The 19,978-nt window shown below is 38.5% G+C and overlaps 1 protein-coding gene across 6 annotated transcripts; it reads left to right on the top strand.

Annotated features, from left to right (window-relative positions):
- Positions 1-3,491: 3,491 nt before the first annotated feature.
- LOC109042758 (cytochrome P450 6a2) lies at positions 3,492-16,104 on the top strand. Of its 6 annotated transcripts, none has more exons than XM_072303864.1 (7): positions 3,505-3,671; positions 5,141-5,251; positions 7,504-7,907; positions 9,531-10,000; positions 11,154-11,366; positions 13,557-13,799; positions 14,681-16,104. In XM_072303864.1, the coding sequence occupies exons 3-7, from the start codon at positions 7,510-7,512 to the stop codon at positions 14,857-14,859; spliced, it is 1,503 nt and encodes a 500-aa protein (XP_072159965.1). In that variant the 5' UTR covers positions 3,505-3,671; positions 5,141-5,251; positions 7,504-7,509; the 3' UTR covers positions 14,860-16,104. The 6 variants fall into 6 exon arrangements, with proteins under 6 accessions (XP_072159961.1, XP_072159960.1, XP_072159965.1 ...); XM_072303863.1 differs by having other exon boundaries at positions 3,505-3,664; XM_072303860.1 differs by lacking the exon at positions 5,141-5,251 and having other exon boundaries at positions 3,492-3,671; positions 11,211-11,366.
- Positions 16,105-19,978: the final 3,874 nt, after the last annotated feature.

Genomic DNA, 19,978 nt, shown 5'->3' on the forward strand with positions numbered 1-19,978 from the left:
TGAACCTATTGCAAATATTAGCTGGACCAAAGAGAAGAGTTATTTCCTTTGGAAACGGTTCAAAAGTCACGACGAGCGTATCAGAAAAGTATGTAATACACTCCCAACTTTGCAAGTGACGTAAAAGAAGGCTCAAATTTGTGCGCTGATAACATTCCACGAAGGACGAATGACGTCAAATAAGCCTGGATCTCAGTTTCCACTACGCTGATGACACCCAGTGGCTATTTTGAAAGTTGGCATCACTGGTAGGTTGATGGGGCAGCTTGCCTCACCTGAATTCGATATTTTCAAAGGATTTATATTAAGGAAAAACAACGCTGCCAACTTCGAAGAATCGATACTAATAACACCACTTCTACGTTTAAAAGAACTAAACTGGAGCTGTTTGTAAATGAATCGACCCATCTCAAAAATGCTCAGTTTGCTTTTCCGCCTTGGATAGTAGGACTTCTCTTAAATTTTATACAATCCGATTTTAATTTGGTAGCATTTTATTCGATAATTTTTAAGTTCAAAGATTTAGAGAATATAAATTAAAACAGTTTTTACGGTACCCGTTCTCGTATTTTCATTCGCAGCGATTGAGATTTTTTAAGAATGACCGATTAGAATGAGGGTTGACGCTTTTCCTACGAGCTCATTCCATTTTAATTCTAATAATCGTAGTTCAAGATTCATGAAAATTTATTATTTTTACTGCATATTATATTTTCCTTGAAACCAGTGCGGTTAGAAAACGAAACTTTAAAAATTCCTCGAAAGTTTAAAAGGAGTACATAACATCTCCGTTGATTTTTGGTCTGTTATGTTATTCATTATCTCAACTGTGTTTTGAAACTTGTACATTACTAACACCAGCATAAGTTTTTTTTATCATACTTTTGAAACACCGCTATTACGGGAGACAATGGTATATAATGTAAACCACCGATGAATTGTGCAATATTATAGTGGTACTATTTCCTCTTTTACTTTGAATTCGATAAGAAAATGAAAGAATAGAGGTTTGAATTCTGAATGAACGGTATAAATGTTGACCTTAATGAAAATTCTCAAAGAATAAAATCCACAATAAAAATCAAGAATAATCTCACGAATAAGATCGAAAATTAAGTCTATGCGTTCTGAATATTTTGTCATCATTCTTTTTTTATCCTAAATATACATGTATTTGATATTAAGTTGTACTTAGGCATATTTCACACAGGTGAGACTGTAGAAAAACACTATTTTGATTCCTGTGTTTTAAATTTCTTACTCATATTTCATGTTTTTGGAACTATGTTACCTGATGATCTTGTATAAAATTTTAAATAAATATTTGTAAAGATAGCGACGAAGATCGATTGAGTCTTGTGAAATAATAATAATCAGTTTTTTTTTTTTTTTTTTTTTTCTTTATGGAAAAAGAAAAATTGAGGGGCCTTCAGGACATAAGTGCAGTTCTTCAAAAAATTGAGATATCAATGATTTCTAGTAAAAGTTGTCTTAAGGTATTCTATGAATGATTCGCTCCCAAATTCCAATTTTTAGGCATCAAAAAGTCAGTTTGAACTTTCCTCCCGCCATAAGGATTCATGTAATTTCAAAACTTCAAACACGTACTTCTCGAAATAGAAAAAACTGCACTTATGCGCATTGGCCTCCAAGCCCCTCAATTGGTATATTATCATTCGCAATGTTGAAAATCTGTGCGACATACATTACAATTTAGTTATTGACTGGTCATAAAGCAATTAATAACTTATCAAACACGAGAACTTTCGAACGTAAGTAACACTTGAACGCGTTTTACCACCATACAGCTACATATACAGAACTGTCGGCTCGGTCGGCTAGGAATGCATATTAGCGCCTACAGGACCGTGTGAATACTTCACGCATGGTGCCAAACACAGTATGGTCCGCTGAATCGGCTTGAACCGCATACCAGCGCCTACAAGGCTGTAGGAATACTTCACGCAGTGCGCCAATCACAGTGCAATCGGCGTGAAACGCATATCGATGACTAACAAACAATAACGCTTATCTGCAAACGGACGATCTTGCAGAACGAAGAGAAAACTTCGCCATTTTTATAATTTTAAGGTTAGATTTGCAATTTTTTAATACATTATAGCGTCATTGAAGCGCTCTCTTACAGAATTTGAAAAAAAACTAAAGTCATCAGCTTGCGTATTTACACTGAAGAATGCGGCAAAGTCACTAACTCATTTTTACCAAATTTTTTTGGTAAGGTTGGGGGAATTGTTTGTTATCCATCAATATTAGTACCTACAACTAGAACACTGTATGTGTACTTTGCCACAAAGGTGCGCGCTTTATCCTTAAATATTCGTAATTGGTGTGCACAATTTCTCTGCCGTGCAAAGGAAGAGCACCGTATGAACCTTCAGGCGTTGCCAAATTTCCTTTGGTAAAACACGAATTTCTTGGTAAACTTATGAATATTTTCCTTTCAAATTTTCAGAGAATTTTTCGTATTTTGTTCTAAAGTTACTGAAAATTTCAAGGAAAAATATTCACAACTTTCCTCCAAAATATACATTTTATCAAAGGAAATTTGGCAGCTCTCGAATTTTCATACGGCGTTTTTCCTTAGCACGGCAGTTCTGACCAGTGTATATTGCGCGTGACAAACACTAGCGTTCTCTTTGGCTCTTTGGGTTCTCGCTGGGCTCCAGGGCTTTCTCTCGCAAATAAGTAAACCTTGTCTTCGTACCCTATTGCCAGCTTAGCATTATTTTTTGCTATTCAATATGAGGTGACTACGTAAAAGTCTAACTATGCGTTATAATAACGCTCTGCTTCTCAATTTTAATTTATAAATGGCCGAAAATGTGCTGTCTGTTACGCGGTAAAAAGTCAGCGTAACAGACAGCAATGTACATAATATTAATTGAGAAGTAGAGCGATAAATTATTAAAAAGCGATATAATACGTAACCCTTTGAATAATGCGAAAAAAATTCGAGTGATTATCATTGTTACTAAAAGTATGACCGAAAAATGTGTTGTCTGTTACGGCGACAAAACTATTCCAGTTATCGTGAAACCACCCGGGTGCGTTTGTGTTAAACTCGGTTCTCTCCTGCGCCATCCTCCTAAAGATAGGTGAATGACAGTCAAACACACTTAAAGTTTTCGAACACTTATCTTATAGGAAATGTCAAGATAACTGCAGATTAGTTTCCTTTTAAAAAAATGAAACTTAAACAGAGATCTGCAACTTAACGTTGCAACCGGAGGTAGGAGCTCCTCAACGTTAGTAATCGATTGATAACCGTTGTATCAATTATTAAGTGTTCGTCAGTGGCGTGGTGTAAGTTGCGATGTATCGATTGTTCTGCCATTTAATCCTATGGTAAAGAATCTATTATCAAGGTGTTTGCTGCAAACACCCTGTTTATCGATCCTTTTCCATAGGTTTAAATGGCAGATCAATCGATATATCGCAAAGCACGACACGCCACTGGTGTGCGTTTCATCTCTTCAAAGTATTTTTGATAGTTTATCAGCATGATTAGGTGCTTTAAGCACTCATTTCCAGTCATAAAATCAGATGATACTCACTCGTCAACTACAAAAAGTGAAATGGAGCCGACAGCAGTTAACGGATTGATCAACCGCTCTTATTTGTCTTTCAAACCTTTGTGCTGCAGGTATTATGTTAGTATGATATTTTCTTTTACTTCATCGAGAGAGTAATTTCTATCGAAAATCTGGGGTCTAGTCTTCTGCCGTGCTAAGTAAAAACGCTGTATGAACCTTTAGGCGTTGCCATATTTCCTCGGGTAAATCACAAGTTTGCGGGAAAATCTGAAAATGCTTTTCCTCCAATTTTTCAGATAATTTCGTTTGCAATTTCACCTGAGGTCCTAGAAAATTTCATGGAATAATATTCATATCTTTCTTCAACAATAACTATTTTCCGAGAGAAAATATGGCAACTCTCGAATAATGATCATACGGCGTTTTTCCGTAGCACGGCAATATTTTGACCCAGCTTGACTAAAATTTGCCCGCCTGAGAAGTGAATAAGGCTCTTTTCTCTACAGCACTTGCATTTTCATGATTGGACGGACATTAAAAATCTTAAAAACCTACGATATGTTAGTTGAGAATTACAAAATCTACGTCATGTTAAAAAAGATTCTGGCCTCAGTGGCCGGAGTGAAATATTTTGGAGATACCCTGCTCAGAGCATCAAGTGACCACTTCTTACGGCGCACGGTGGGAAGAGTCAATAGGAGAAGTAGGACACAATTTGGCAACTTTAAATGCTTATAACTCCGTTCATACAAAACTTTAAGATTCTAAAAGTGGTTCCATTGGTTTCTTCGTTAAATTTTCTTCAAAACGCACCCGTCAAAGTTCAAAATGTAACAAAATAAACATTAAAATTTGCAATTTTAGTCAAAAATTTCATGTCCGACCTCTCTAATTGACTCGATCCATTGTGCGGCGAGTGAGATAACTCACTCCGACATAGAAAGCTCCCTGCGAAATGTATCACTCGAGAAACACGGATATCGCTCCGGAGAAAAACTTTCAGCTCAAAGTTTGAGCGACTCATGGAGAAATAGAGCTATATTATCTGCGCATCAATGACGCGTGTCAATCGTTACAATTTTATTAAGGATTTTGTAGATATGTGCAGAATTGCTATTTTACAATAGCAGTGACGGCAATCACTGTTTTCCAAAATAACAGTGAAAAATCACTGCAAAAAATAGCAGATAACCGAGGGGGAGGGATCAAAAGTGCAATAAGTATAATCTAAAAATCCAAAGAATTGATTTACATTTTCATAGAAAGGGATTCACAGCAACAAATAAAAAAAAATTGTCACATCCAAAAAAGAGTAGGTCTCAAATAATGCTAAAAATGATCTAATTGTGGTGTTTCAAATTTAAAAAATGGTATTTTTAATTGAAAAATCGTGCAGTCAACAGCAGGTGCTATTTGAAAATCACTGTAACCGCTTTTTGCGATTTGGGAATAGCAGTGATGTTTCACTGCACCTGCGATCGCGGATCCATGCGTCAGTCTCCAACAAGTAGCTTTTGCGTGATTTGTGATCGGTCGTGACTTGTGAAATTGTGCACTAAATCAAATCATGTTTGTTGGCTTTACAGAGCAGCACTCCACGAATTCCGTGCCGTAGTGTTTATTGAGGTGCGAACACGACGGAAAATCAAAATTTGTCACAGTTGAATCGCCTACTTCCAGGAATTTCGGAAGCGTTGGTAAGAGCATCATCAATCTGAAACAGGTTTAAAAAGAATAAATACGAATGTCGCATCATTATACTGCAAAATTTTACCATCCTGCGTCCGTCGTGGGTACTTCCTCTTTTCTTGCTTTATTCCTTATCGCTTGATGATTCGCATGTGTAAACTGTACTGATGGTTAGTTTAGCTTATTCTAAATCCTCAATCATCATACTGCTTCTGATAAAATATGATTTGCTTTTAGTTGTGCTTATCAAGTATCTGCAGCTTCCTTTGTTAAAGTTTGTAATACTCTGAAAATTGCAGTGTATGCTGATCGGTCTCAGGCGTTGTGAAGAGAATATTGCAGTGAAATGGTACGAAATTTCTATTTATAGTTTATAGTTTTCAGAATACTTCCAGGCACCCGAGTCTGGTCATTTGGGTATGGCACATGGCGTTCGGTAAAGTTAGAACTCTGTTATCTTACATATTGATGCTGCAAGCTTAGGTCAACATTTAGAATAGGCTGAATGGGTATTTACAAACTATTTTATGCCTAGAACATTTGCAAACGTTTTTGTAATTCCTGGAGATGGGTTGTTCAACTATAACTAATTTTTATTTTCCGTTGTGTTAGCAACTCAAAAAGCACTTTGGCTCAGAATCAGTGGGTTATTTTCCTGAAAATTCCTCCAACATGATTTAATTTGGTGCAAAATTTCACATTTGTCACTTTTAAAAAAAAGCAAAAATTAAGAAAATACCTTTATCGCAGTTACAGGTGGACGGCTAGGCGGGGAAAAGGGAGGGAGGGAGCCGGTGAAAAGGGAGGGGAGAGGGGAGAGAGGGGAGGGGAGAGGATAGGATAAGGAGCGGGGGTAGAGAGGGGCAGTCGCCAGCCACTCAGCATGTACTCACGCTGAGTTCCTTTAGGTCAACTTTTCCACACTCATTTCCGAGATTTTTAACCCGGAAAAAAATAGCGCTGGAGATATGCAACCAGCTTGGCTTCTTTTTAAAGTTGGGAAAATCTTCGTTTTGTGAGAGTCGATTACCTAAGGGGGGAGGGGGGTATCATGTTGATAGGGCAAAAGGAAAGGGGTCCATTTTGATGAACCGGAAAGGCTCTTGATTGCTTTTTTTCAATTTGTAATTAGTAGATTTCCGTCAACGAGTCATGAATTTAGCGATGTAATTACCATTACACCACGGTGCCAAATGATCAATGTCCTTAGTAATTTTCTTCTATAGATCGTCTGATCAGTGATGAAGGTATGAGTCACATTTATGTGGCAAACAGGGGTCTCAGACGCAGTCATAGTAATAAGAGATAGAGATAATATTCGGTGCGAGAGAAGGGTCATGCCATGGACTGGCTAAACTTAACACTGTTGCCATAATTAGTGTACTTGTATTTTGATTCAAAATGAGATCACCTAAGAATTGTTCAATCCGGCAATCGAGTGATCCTGGAATTTGTTGATAAACAATGATCTCTTAAGTCCCGGGACGATGCCAGAAGTCTTCGTCATTGAGTCTCTGAGGGTTATTTCATTCGGGTGTTTGAACTTGAAAAAAATTGGAGTGTAATGAAAACGTTTATTCCCTCCTTAATCCTTTCTGTGTTCTCAAATGCAACAATTGAAAATATATCCACGCTCAGAGCGGTGGTAAGTAAATTTTATTTGATATGGATTTTGAAGGATTTGAAGTGAAAAATGTACTTTAAAGATTTAGGAGCATCAAGATTTTATAATTTGATAATAAACATTTTTAAATGATGCTTTTCATTATTTTGTTTGTAAGTACGCCGCCTTTAAAAAATTTCAAGAAGTTTCATTCAAACTCAATTTAAGAAATCCTACAAAGCATGCGTCCAGGGTTTTGCTACTACTGACCTGGTCGTAATTTCTAATATCGTTAATGTGCAAAATTCCTATCAACAGTCTTAAATAATTATAAAAATAAAGCCGATGCTAAACTGTTTTATGTAAAATGATTTGTGTAAAACAATGTGAAACAATTTATAATATTTCCCTCATCCTGAAAAGACGTATGGTCAAAAGTTATGAGAGGAATGAAATAATTTAAAAATTTAAAAAAAAGTTTTCAAATATCACTTTTCTGGCATTTTTAAAGCTTTGAAAAAAGATAGAAATAAATCATTACCAACGCAGACATTGGCGTTAAATTTTTTTTTACTTTGATATCAAATAAGGTTTGGACTACTGGATCCAAAAAGGAACCTTACCAGCTCAAAATCTGTTTTCATTCGTTTGCTTCAGGAAAACATGCCCGATTTTCACGACTGGATTCATGTCACTTATTCGACCCAAACTTCTGTAGGTTTAATGATTATTGCGTGTCTCTGTATAATTGGATTCACACTCAAGAGGTTTACTTATTGGAGACGACATGGGGTTGCACAAATCAACCCTCCATTCTGGCAAAACTTCTCTCGAAAAGAGAAACCAATAGCTTTGGTATATGAGGCACACTACAAAGCGCTGTCGAATGTTCCGTTTGGTGGATTTTATGAACATGGGAAACCTGTCTTGTTGGTACGGGATCCGGCCTTGATTCAAAAAATGCTGACTACGTATTTCAGCTATTTTCCAGACCGGAGGGCCTTCCTTAACACAGAGAAGGACAGCTGCTCGTCGCATCTATTGAATCTAACAGGCGAAAGGTTCGTGGTATCTTATACTTCTTACCAAGCTCAGATTTTTAAGTATACGGCCAGGCCTAATGGAGATGTTGTATGTGTGAGAAATTTGCGATTTGACTGTTGATTCTTACGTAAAAGTTCGCGAGAAACACGATGGTGCCACTGGTTTTCTCTGAAATCAACTCCCAAGCTCAAAAAAGCTCTCAAGATGAGGCCAAAATGGAGGGGATATCCCACGCTATCCTGAGAGTCCACCTCTACATCAAGACAAACTCTCCATGCAAAGATAGGGAGCAAATACATTAGCAGGGTTGCCGTGTTTTCAGTTTTGGAGTCCCCAAATGAGGTGGCAGCCCTGTCAATGTATTTGCCTCTATCTTTGCATGAAAAGTTTGTCTTAATGTAGAGGTGGACTCTTAGGATAGCGTGGGATATCCCCTCCATCTTTGCCTCAACTTGAGAGCTTTTTTTGAGCTTGGGAGTTGATTTCAGAGAAAACCAATGGCGCCATCGTGTTTCTCGCGAACTTTTACATAAGAATTAGTAGTCAAATCGCAAATTCCTCACACATGCAACATCTTCATTGGCACGGCTTGGGCTTGCCTTATTCTTTATCTTCCAGAAAATTTCACTCAAAACAGAGTGGTACCCTTTTGAAGTGAGAAGGACGTGAACGTGGAAATCCGTTCATAAATTTTGTGCTCGTTTAAAGAGGAAAAAAGAAATTAAGGTTAAATCACATACTTGCGACAATGAGGCATCAGTTACGCAAAATTTCCAGAGCAGATATCAAGAGTTCAATCACACCACCCCTATTTTCTGCGATGAAAGACATGCGTAAAGATGCTACACTGCAGGTCCATTTTTAAAGGTGTGCTGAAAGTTGCATCCTGCTTGAATTGAAGGGGCTCCAAGCGTAGTTGTTATATGCTGTCTCCATATAGGACGTATATTGCTTTGCTCCATGGCATCTAACTGCAACGGTTCAGAGTGCTATCAAAATATAGTGATGAAGTGAAAGTATAATACGTAGAAGCATATGTACAATAATTATAATTACCAAGTGTACATACATTGAGGTCGTTATTAACAAAATGAAAAATTAACTGAATTGCTCTGGTGCATTTTTGTATTTACTTTTTAACACATGGTTTTGTGGTATCACAGTAACTTTTCTTAACATAAAAATCAATAGAAGTATAATATTACTGTCAATCTTTTGACAAAACATTTAGAGGATATATTCTCAAAAAGAGAGAAATATCGCACACAATTTTTCTATTCCTTAAAAAAAGCACTGGAAAAAAAACACATTGGATCTAGAGTCCAGACTCTTAAAACATCGACAAGAAAAAATACTCTTGATTCAATCAGATTTAAGCTTAAATCAAGAACTAAGCCTCTTGATTTCCTTTGATTTAAGCTTAAATCTGATTGAATCAAGAGTCCTTTTTCTTGTCAATGGTTTCAAGAGTCTGGACTCTAGATCCAATTTTTTTTTTTTCCAGTGAGGTAACTAAGTTAAAGTGTTTTCAATAAAGAATACCGAGATTTGTGGCCTCTTTATTTTACCACTTTATTTTTGATATTCACCGTCCTTAACACACCAACAATTAATTCATCTCGACTATAATAATTTTGCAGGTGGAGGAAAATCCGCAAGAAAATCGTGCCCAGTTTTCGCACGCCATCAAAGTTGACAGATCTGAAGGTTAAAATCAAGACAGGCATCGAAGCTTTCGAACTCTACTTGAATCGTGCCTGTGAAGGTAAAGGTACTCTGGAGGTCGACTTTCACGACCTTATGGCAAGACTGACTACCCATATCATTGGCCTCACCGCAGCAAGCATTCCGACGGACGCCCTAATGGACGGCGAAAGTTCGTTTCGTAATATTCAAGAACTCCTGTGTGTACCAAATTGGCGGATGTACTGGCGTGATTTGTTCCGCCATGTGTGCCCGCCTTTAAACGATGTTTTCAATTTAAAAGGACATGACAAAAGGATTGATCTGTTTTTCATTCAGCTGGTTGCGCAGCAAGAGGAGGCGAGAAGAACAGGAGGATTGGCAAAGGATGACTTTTTGCAGAATTTGTTGGATCTAAAAAACGCAGGTTGGCCTACTACTCACTACTCTGTAATTAGTTGAAGAGTGGAAATCCAAAGAATGCTAAGAAGAATCGGGTATTGTTAAGATTGCGCATCTTAAGGAACTAAAATCTTGCAATTCATGATTTTTTTTTTTTTTTTAATATATTCCATATACTTACTTGGTTCTTAAATTTACGACAAGAATTAATGGTCCACTAGATTCCTGCCATATTAGAGTAATAGTCCCTGGACATGGACAAGTCTGGCAACACCTGTTGTCGTTTGGCATTTTTTAACTTTCTACACTTCAGTAGAGGCATGTCGACGGTGAAATTTCTAAACCACGTTTCTTGTCGGCAATGTTTAGAAATTTCCGCTCCTATTTAATATCTTAAAGGAGAAAAAATTAACATGACTTTTCACAGAATTTTCTTCACACAGAGGAGAAAAATCACGGCAGTTTTTCAAGAATTGCTGTCCAGTTTTCCTGTTAAAAAAAATGACAGAATGTTTGTAACGCAACGTCACAAACCAAGATACCTATGAGTTTTACTGTCGATGTAGGATTAAAACCCTCAAATTTCACTTTTTCCAACTTTCAGAGAATCGCATGAAACTATGACTTTTTTTGGTGTGATATATGTTTTCGGTACCTATGATAAAGGTTATTTTATAGCCGGAGACAGACTTATTTGGACCGAGGAATGTCAATGTATGTACCTCGCTGATTTATTTTCAGAGGGAAAAATCGATTTGTGCCTTTTTATTCATCACTGTTTTTCACCATTATTTTCAAAAATAATTTAAGCTCTTTCTATTAAAATAACCCTTTTTTGTGTAACATTTGGAAATTTACTTGTGTTAATGAGATACCTATATAGGTGAAGTGTAACATTCGTATAAAACATATTAGTTTTAGTTCATTTTTTCAAAGTTTTTAAAACTTTGCGGAATAAATATCACCGTGGACCTCCAAAATTTAAACTTTGTTTATTTCTTGCTATCTTGGTAGTTTTTACTGGTACTTATATTTAACCAACAGAGGATCTAAAAAAACTTTTAAATATTTTTTTTTTTTTTTTTTTTTGCTGCAAGCGTATACACTGAAAGGGGATTCAGGGGATTTCTTTTCTATGTCATTAATATTGTCCATATTTTTTTTTTCCTTTTGAGCAGATCCTTCTGTTTCTGAGACAATCGTAGTCGCAAACTTTTTCTTCTTATTTACGGCAGGATTTTCTACAATCGCAATTACCCTTACTTATGCATTTTATGAGGCTGTGAACAATATCGAAATATGGATAAAACTGAGGAGAGAGGTGGATTCAATGCAACAAGACGAGAAAATTGATTATGAAAAATTGACTTACACCACCGCTGTAATACAAGGTACTTTCTCCAAATATTTTTTCTTCTTTTTTATGTCAAAATCTATGGCTTAAAACTAAACATTTGTTCGTGACTCCTTTAATGTAAAGACCCTCTCCAATGAGGTACTCCTCTGGCCCCTGACACAAAATTCCTAGTTCTGCTAAGAAACGTAAAATCTCATTCTGCGGCTTAAGCCATCCTGTGTTTATTGTCACATAAAATTTAGCGTGACACATAAAAAATGATGCCCAGGCTAAAAGTAAAGAAATGTTTTTGATATCATGGAAGTCGTGTTGATAGGAATAGAGAATGGACCACTAGACAAGGTACGAATTTCATCATTCTGATACATTTTTCTGAATCTTGTGCATTCACTTAAGTAGGTAACACTTCACGTCCACAGTCTTGTAAGCGCTATTATGCGTTTCACGCCAACTGACCGACTGCACTGCTTTCGGCGCAATGCGAGAAGTATTCATGCAGTCTTGGAGGCGCTAATAAATGTCACGCCGACCGGCCTGTTTGGCGCAATGCGAGAAGTATTCATCCAGTCTTGCAGGCGCTAATATACGTCAAGTGTCGGTCGTACTCTGTTTGGCTCGATCATTCGAACTCGCGTTGAATAATCGCGCCATCGAATAGTGGGGCTTGAAGAGCCCATATTGTGTCTCGACGCCGTATGAACACTCCAACGTTGCCTCGTTTCTCCCGATAAAATATTTTTTCCGAGTAAAGTTAAGAGAGTTCTCTATTTTCCCTTTTTTATATTGAAATGGACCATTAAACAAGTACGAATTTAAGCATTCTGGTATATGATTCCTAATTAGAATTTCACGTAGAATAACGATTCTTGCATCGATGCCCAGGCTAAAAGCCGGCTCCAGACTACGCGGCATTCGCCGAATATTACTCGCCGAATACCGAATAGTCGGCAAGTCCCGCGTAGTCTGGATGGAACATTCGCGTCGACTTGGCTCGTGTTGACGCGAGGCGAGTCACTCGGCTCGGCATTCGCCCCAACCCACTAAAAGTCGGTTTTTGTGACACGAGTCAAAGGGATCGCGAGCACGAAGCCGAGCGTCCATCGCGACATCAGGGCAACATCGGGGTGTCATCCAGACTACTCGTCCTCACTCGCCGAATGTTCGCTATAGTTTTGTAGGAAGGGGGCGAAGAGGTGCAGCGCTTTCCAGTGTTTTTTTTTTCACTTGGCGAACATTCGTCCTATCCGATCAGAAATTCGTTATTTGCCAAATGACGAGCCAAGTACGACTTTTACGAGTAGTGTGGCGCTGTACACTCGTGGAAACGCTCGAATCTGCCCGTCGCTTCTCGAACCCCGAATATTCGTGACTCGGCTCGGTACTCGGCGAATGCCGCGTAGTCTGGAGCCGGCTTAAAAGTAAAGAAATGTTTTTGATATCATGGAAGTCGTGTTGATAGGAATAGAGAATGGACCACTAGACAAGGTACGAATTTCAGCATTCTGATACATGTTTCCGAACCAAAATTTCATGTAGAACACGATACGCACAACGACAATTACCGAAATCAACTCCTTACGAAGATTTTCAATGATTCTTGATGTGTGAATTCAAACCACCCGCTCATGAAAACTCAATGCTCTGCGTGATTCACATCGCGCGCTAAACGTTATCATGACAGTCTCTTGCGATATAAAAATCTGGCAACCTCAATCTTGACGCTTTAGCTCAGCTATAGCAAATTACTTAAAGTTTGAACAACACATGGAGGGAAATGAACATTGCTCGATTGAGAGGCTTGCTGAAACCGTTGTAGTGCACAATTTGACTCACGTAGAGAGCTTTGGGTTTCTTGTGAGCGGGCAGTTGAAAATCCGCGTAACCAATGTGAAATAAAAACATCAATAAGTCGTTAGGAGTTGGTTTCAGTAATTTGAGCGAATCGTGCTCTACGTGAAATTCTGGTTAAGAAACATGTATCAGAATGCTTGAATTCGTGCCTTGTCTAGTGGTCCATTTTGAATTTCAGCTGAGTGATTCACATGACTCGATTTGGTCGGTTCAGCCGAACGTGATAGATACTACCGCCCGGTTAATGTTACTAGAATATGTAATGAAAAATGGTCCAGTTAATTTTGATTAAATTTACCCAGCTTGATACTTATATTAGCATTTCACTCCTTATTAAATCTTTGTAAAATGTGAAGTTTTCGTGATGTTTCAGAGACGTTGCGGAAGTACAGCGTTTTTCCCTCCTTGCAAAGACAATGTTCACAGGACTTTGAAATCCCTGGAACGTCTGTAGTGATCAAGAAGGGAGTAGATGTGATAATTCCCATATACGCAATCCATCGTGACCGAATGCACTGGCCAGATCCCGATCTTTTCAGGCCAGAACGGTTTTTGGAGAGACAGCCCAAGTCTGGAACATATCTACCCTTTGGAGATGGATCGAGAATGTGCCCTGGTAAATAATGGCTCAAAGTATGTCAAGATATAAGCGAACTGAAGCATCGCATCTTAAACATATTGTTTTGTTTGGAGTATATTCCACATCGAACAAATTTACTATTGATACCAAAATTAGAATAAGCCAAACATAGTTTAAAAGTTTTCAAATTCGAATTGATTATGTGCACACGGATTTATGGTGGTTTTTCACCCCCTCAAGGAGTAACTTTGGGGGGGGGGGATTCGGGCGCGAAATTTTGAGGGCACGTCCACTTACCCGTGATATATTCATCAAAAATCTGAAATCCAAAAAAGTAGTTTTTTTTAATTTGCCCATTCATTTACTTTAAAAAAAACATTTATTTTTTTTTCTCTCAGAAATACTTCAAGTTTGATTCCTCATTTTGATTTAGAATCAATTTTTCTGTTTCTCTTTGTGTAGTGTTGTCTTTCTTTCTGAACATTTGTGTGTCCCCAGATACTGTCAATTACGTACATTCCTTTGAAATAAGTCACGAGGGCAGCAACAACTATTGAAACACAAATTTCGTGAGATTGCATACTAACTATTTTGAAGACAATTTCGAACCTATTTTAACCGATCTCTCATCTAAATTATATATATATACTTTCCAACTTGTATACATGAACCTAAAAATGGCATGCATGGAGATATTAATGGAGGGCAAGTCAGGGATGGAAGTAATTGAGAATAGTACAGGAAATTATTTGTTATATACCTAATAACAGGGGTAATTGAATTCCAGGCCTGTTTCATCTCAAGTGATGAATAGGAATATTCTCCTCTTTTACTCCCGTTGATTGCTTTGCTAGTAGTATAAATAATTTTTGTACCACGCGCAATTTCCTCACGATTTTTCCCCGTTTTAATTTCAGGGTACAAATATGCCTTCTTAGAGCTGCAAATGATTATGACATTCCTCATCAAAAATTACGATATTGTTCCTTGCGAAACAACACCACTACCTAAGGAACTTCGGTTCCTGGCGAGAGGGGTTTTGCTCCACCCGGAAAATGGAATTTTCATGCGGATTAAAAGAAGACGTAAAATTTAAACGAAGTTCTCACGGATTGTATATTAAGTGAGTACCTCGTAAGTTAGAAGTTTTCAGTTTCATTGATGAATTTCACTAATTCGTGTTTTCCCCAAAACTCACTTCCTGCAGGATCCATTTATATATGGCATTTTGGATGTTGGTGCCAAAAAATTGATGATATATATAGAATAAAGGAAAAAATCAGGTGGTAGGAGTAAGAAAAGTATATATGGCATAAAGTCAATTGGTCTGTTGCGCGCAGGAGATACATTAAAAAAATATGCTCTTAACAAGTAAAATCCCAAATTATCACGTTGAGCACGTCAAAACAGTCTGAAATCCATTCCATAGTGCGCATCTCCATAGTTTGTAACGTGCTTTTCCAGGTTTCCCGCGTCTGCGCGCAGTTTTTCTCAGTCACAGCCGACCACGTTTGTACAGGAAAAGGAGTTAAAAAAAACTAACTTAAGCAAACAAACAATTTCACTAGCTTTTCTATTGTGTAATTTTAATTGTTTTCAAGCGTTTGTTTCCTTTTTCTTTCTTTACTCTACAAAAACAAAAGCTTTGAATCGATTGAATCTTTACGCAAGGTGATGAGTTTTTAAAAGTTTGAGAAATCGTTAGTTTATGAAGGTTGATCTCTCTTCGGGCAAACCTAACTACCGGCCACCAAGAAAAACTGCCTGTATACGCGGTAAATTTGAAAGATCGTGTCAAAAACAACGTAGATTGCGTGCTAAGGAGTGGATTCTAGACAGTTGCTGTGCCCAACGTGATTCTCAAACGAATATCCCCGTAGACGGTACATTCAGTTGGCTGTATCTCTTGCGGGCAACAGACCCATCGGAGGTGGTTTCAGACTTTTCTTTCTCTAAACATTTACCAGAATATGCATTTTCACAAATCAATGTCCATAATTTAACTGTTTTTCAACTACGGTATAAGTGTAATAGATTGATCATCAAATTATACCCTCATTTGTGATTCATTTTTTTAAAAAAACGTTCACAACAGGGATAAAGGATTCCACAGGTAAACTTTTAAATACGGCTTCTTTTGCATAATATTTCCATTCAAATTGCACAAAGAGAAATGAATAAAAAATCTACATGTTAGGTTTCCGCGCCAACTTTTTGTCATATGTATACTGTAACTTGATCTCACTCTCACTCAGGTGTTCGTTCTTGAGTTCAAATTATGTGAAATTTGAAACAAACTTTTGGATATTGGTACAGATAATAAACATGTAAACGGAAACTCAGAACTGTGGCTGAGTGCATCACGCAATGCTGATTTCTAATCACCTGAAACGTTACTCGTTTATTTTAATTTTTCCATTATTGCTGCTCAAAACTTTTTTAGAGTACCTTTTAAATTCTAATTTAGCATATAAGTGTTTTTCCCCCTCTATTCCCCTTTTTAAAGTCATAGTTTTATAAAACGCTCGAGCGAATGATTCTCATGTGATGAAAAAAACTATAATCTATGATGTAACTGAGGGACGAGGATAATCGGTTTCCATGGCTTCGTGGGGGGCCTGCTGCGCAAGAGTTAGAAAAGAATCTCAAAGCGCCTTCAATTGTTGAGTATGCATCATGTACATCTATGGAGTACGAATAGTTGCATCAAGGCGCTGTGATTAGCTCCTCGCTAAGCGCGTCGCGCTCCGTTCCGCAATGCTGCGGTTTAAGCCGGCTCCAGACTACGCGGCATTCGCCGAGTGCCGAGTATGGAACGCCGTTTGTACGAAAACCTATTTTCAGGGGGAGAAGTGATTTTTCTTGGGGGAAGAGCAATTTTCGTCGGGGGAGAAACACTTTTTCAGGGGTGGAGAAACTTTTTTAGGGGTGGAGACACTTTTTCTATGGGTGGAGAAGGAATTTCAGGGAGGCGTGAGAATTCTGTGCTCCACTCTCCCGATGAAAATCTTTCCGTCCATGATCGTGAATATATCGAATATCTGGAGGAGAAATGAAAAAAAAATCCTTCCCTCCGCCGTGCGTTCGATATCGCGACTGCTCGGTGCGGAGAAGGATCTTGCTGCGCCGCGACTGCTTTCGATATATCGATTGAGCGCGGTGGAGAAACGTTTCTACGCGTGGATCCACTTTTTTTCGCGGCGATCCACTTTTTCGTGGGGAGGAGCCGATCGCGACTGCTCGGCGCACAATGGTCCACAGACTGGATTTAACGGATCTTTATTCGAAAATGCAATGCACCGTTTTGAAAGTTGAAGGAGCTAATCATTTTAGGGTCGCGGATTTTATTGTACATCTTAGTGAGTGAAACAAAATATTAACATCCTGACCGAGAAATTTGACTTTAATTGTGATTTCTGACCCTTTTAGGACTAGGCAAGTAGAGGTCAAACTCGGGTTCGATGGCTCTAAAGACATCAGAGCAGACCTAAAGAGGATCTCGGAAAATATCTAAAACTCCTCAGAACAGGAAAATCGTCGCAACAGTACTAAAAAAGCTGGTTCTCCGAGGAAAATCGACTTTGCCGGGAAAAACAGGTGTGATAGTGAAAATCAAAGGTCATCAAGTCAAAATACATAAGAATCGATGTATCGCACATCGAAAACATTTTTACAATATATTTTTAATAGACTTTGGGGTCGCAAAAGGTTTTACAAGAAAGGCTCGGAAGAATTAGCGTTATCGCAGTGCTGGAGAGTGATAAACAAAACCGAGGTCATATTCGGATTTAGCAGCAGCTTAAAATACATAAGAACAACTCTACCGTGGGTCCAGGAAAATGTACCAAAATGAATTGCAGGCATCACAAAAAGACGTCAAATTTCCTCATTTTCCCATTCGTCAAATTTCCAAATTTCCTCATTTCAAAGTGAAAGATGAAAGGAAAAAACGAAGGTCATTTTTGGACTCAGCGGCTCAAAATATATGAGAGTAGTATAATTTCGTACATGAGAAAAATTTTACCTACATGATGCGGGGGTCAACAGTCGCAAAAACACCAAAAATTCCCATTTTCTGCCCAAGATTGAAGGGCGATGCACAAAAACGGAGGTCATATTCGAATTCAGCGCCTAAAAATACATTCAAATCACCTGATCACGACCGGGAGACTTTTTTTTTTAAAAAACAATTGTTTATACATGTTCTTTATTGTCGTAATAGGAGAAAAAATCTTGAGTCTTAAAAGCGTCAGAAATCACAATTAAAGTCAAGTTTCTCGGTCAGGATGTTAATATTTATTGTTTCACTCACCAAGATGTACAATAAAATCCGCGACCCTAAAATGATTAGCTCCTTCAACTTTCAAAACGGTGCATTGCATTTTCGAATAAAGATCCGTTAAATCCAGTCTGTGGACCATTGTGCGCCGAGCAGTCGCGATCGGCTCCTCCCCACGAAAAAGTGGATCGCCGCGAAAAAAAGTGGATCCACGCGTAGAAACGTTTCTCCACCGCGCTCAATCGATATATCGAAAGCAGTCGCGGCGCAGCAAGATCCTTCTCCGCACCGAGCAGTCGCGATATCGAACGCACGGCGGAGGGAAGGATTTTTTTTTCATTTCTCCTCCAGATATTCGATATATTCACGATCATGGACGGAAAGATTTTCATCGGGAGAGTGGAGCACAGAATTCTCACGCCTCCCTGAAATTCCTTCTCCACCCATAGAAAAAGTGTCTCCACCCTAAAAAAGTTTCTCCACCCCTGAAAAAGTGTTTCTCCCCCGACGAAAATTGCTCTTCCCCCAAGAAAAATCACTTCTCCCCCTGAAAATAGGTTTTCGTACAAACGGCGTTCCATAGCCGAGCCGAGTAACGAATATTCGGGGTTCGGAAAGCGACGGGCAGATTCGAGTGTTTCCACGAGTGTACAGCGCCACACTACTCGTGAAAGCCGTACTTGGCTCGTCATTTGACAAATAACGAATGTTCGCCAAGTGAAGAAAAAATACTGGAAAACGCTGCACCCCTTCGCCCCCTTCCCACAAAACTATAGCGAACATTCGGCGCGTGAGGACGAGTAGTCTGGATGACACCCCGATGTCGCGATGGACGCTCGGCTTCGCGCTCGCGATCCCTTTGACTCGTGTCACACACGGAGAAAAAAAACTCGTGCGTGGGACCCGAAGTTTAGGTCATATGGATCTCTGAAGTTTTCAGATTGAGCATCTGAACACTTTAGGTCTAGCTGCCGAAGTTCGGATCATACATCTGAAACTTCAGTTCTTACATCTGAAGTACTTCAGATGTGAGAACCGAAGTACTTCGGATGTGAGAACCGAAGTACTTCAGATGTGAGAACCGAAGTACTTCAGATGTAAGAACTGAAGTTTCAGATGTATGATCCGAATTTCGGCAGCTAGACCTAAAGTGTTCAGATGCTCAATCTGAAAACTTCAGAGATCCATATGACCTAAACTTCAGGTCCCACGCACGAGTTTTTTTTCTCCGTGCAAAAACCGACTTTTAGCGGATTGGGGCGAATACCGAGCCGAGTGACTCGCCTCGTGTCAACACGAGCCGAGTCGACGCGAATGTTCCATCCAGACTACGCGGGACTTGCCAAATATTCGGTATTCGGCGAGTAATATTCGGCGAATGCCGCGTAGTCTGGAGCCGGCTTTAGGCGTTGATTTAATTATGATTCGTTAATTTAATTGTATAAAGACTTGTTCCTTGTTGTACTCTGTATTCGATAGTTTAAACATTTGTAGTTTATTTTAATACTTTTTTACCTACTCCACATTGTGATAAGTTTTAGTTAGTAGGTAACTGATTGAATCTTAATAATCATCTCATTTTTTAAAACAAAAGTTCCAGCTTTTATTTTGTCATGAGTCATTACACCTACTCCGTATACAAGCTTTTGGGTCATTCTTTTTGGAAGTGAAATAATAATTTAATTTTTGTTAATCGATTTAAATATTTTTCTTTAAGTACTGGTAAAACTTTCCGTAACATTTTAAAGAAACCAGGATAGCTCATAGGAATTTAACGTGAGGCGGTGGAAAAGAAAAATGCCTGCAATGAATTGAATGGGCATTTTGAGCTCTCATAGGGTTGAATAGTTGATCAGGGTCTACAGCACTTATGCTTTCATTACAAACCATGTAGTTTGTTTCTGCCATGCTCAGGAAAAACACTGTGAAGCCTTTC

Source organism: Bemisia tabaci, chromosome 8 (assembly GCF_918797505.1).
Source record: "Bemisia tabaci chromosome 8, PGI_BMITA_v3".
In the NCBI taxonomy this organism is placed as follows: domain Eukaryota; kingdom Metazoa; phylum Arthropoda; class Insecta; order Hemiptera; family Aleyrodidae; genus Bemisia; species Bemisia tabaci.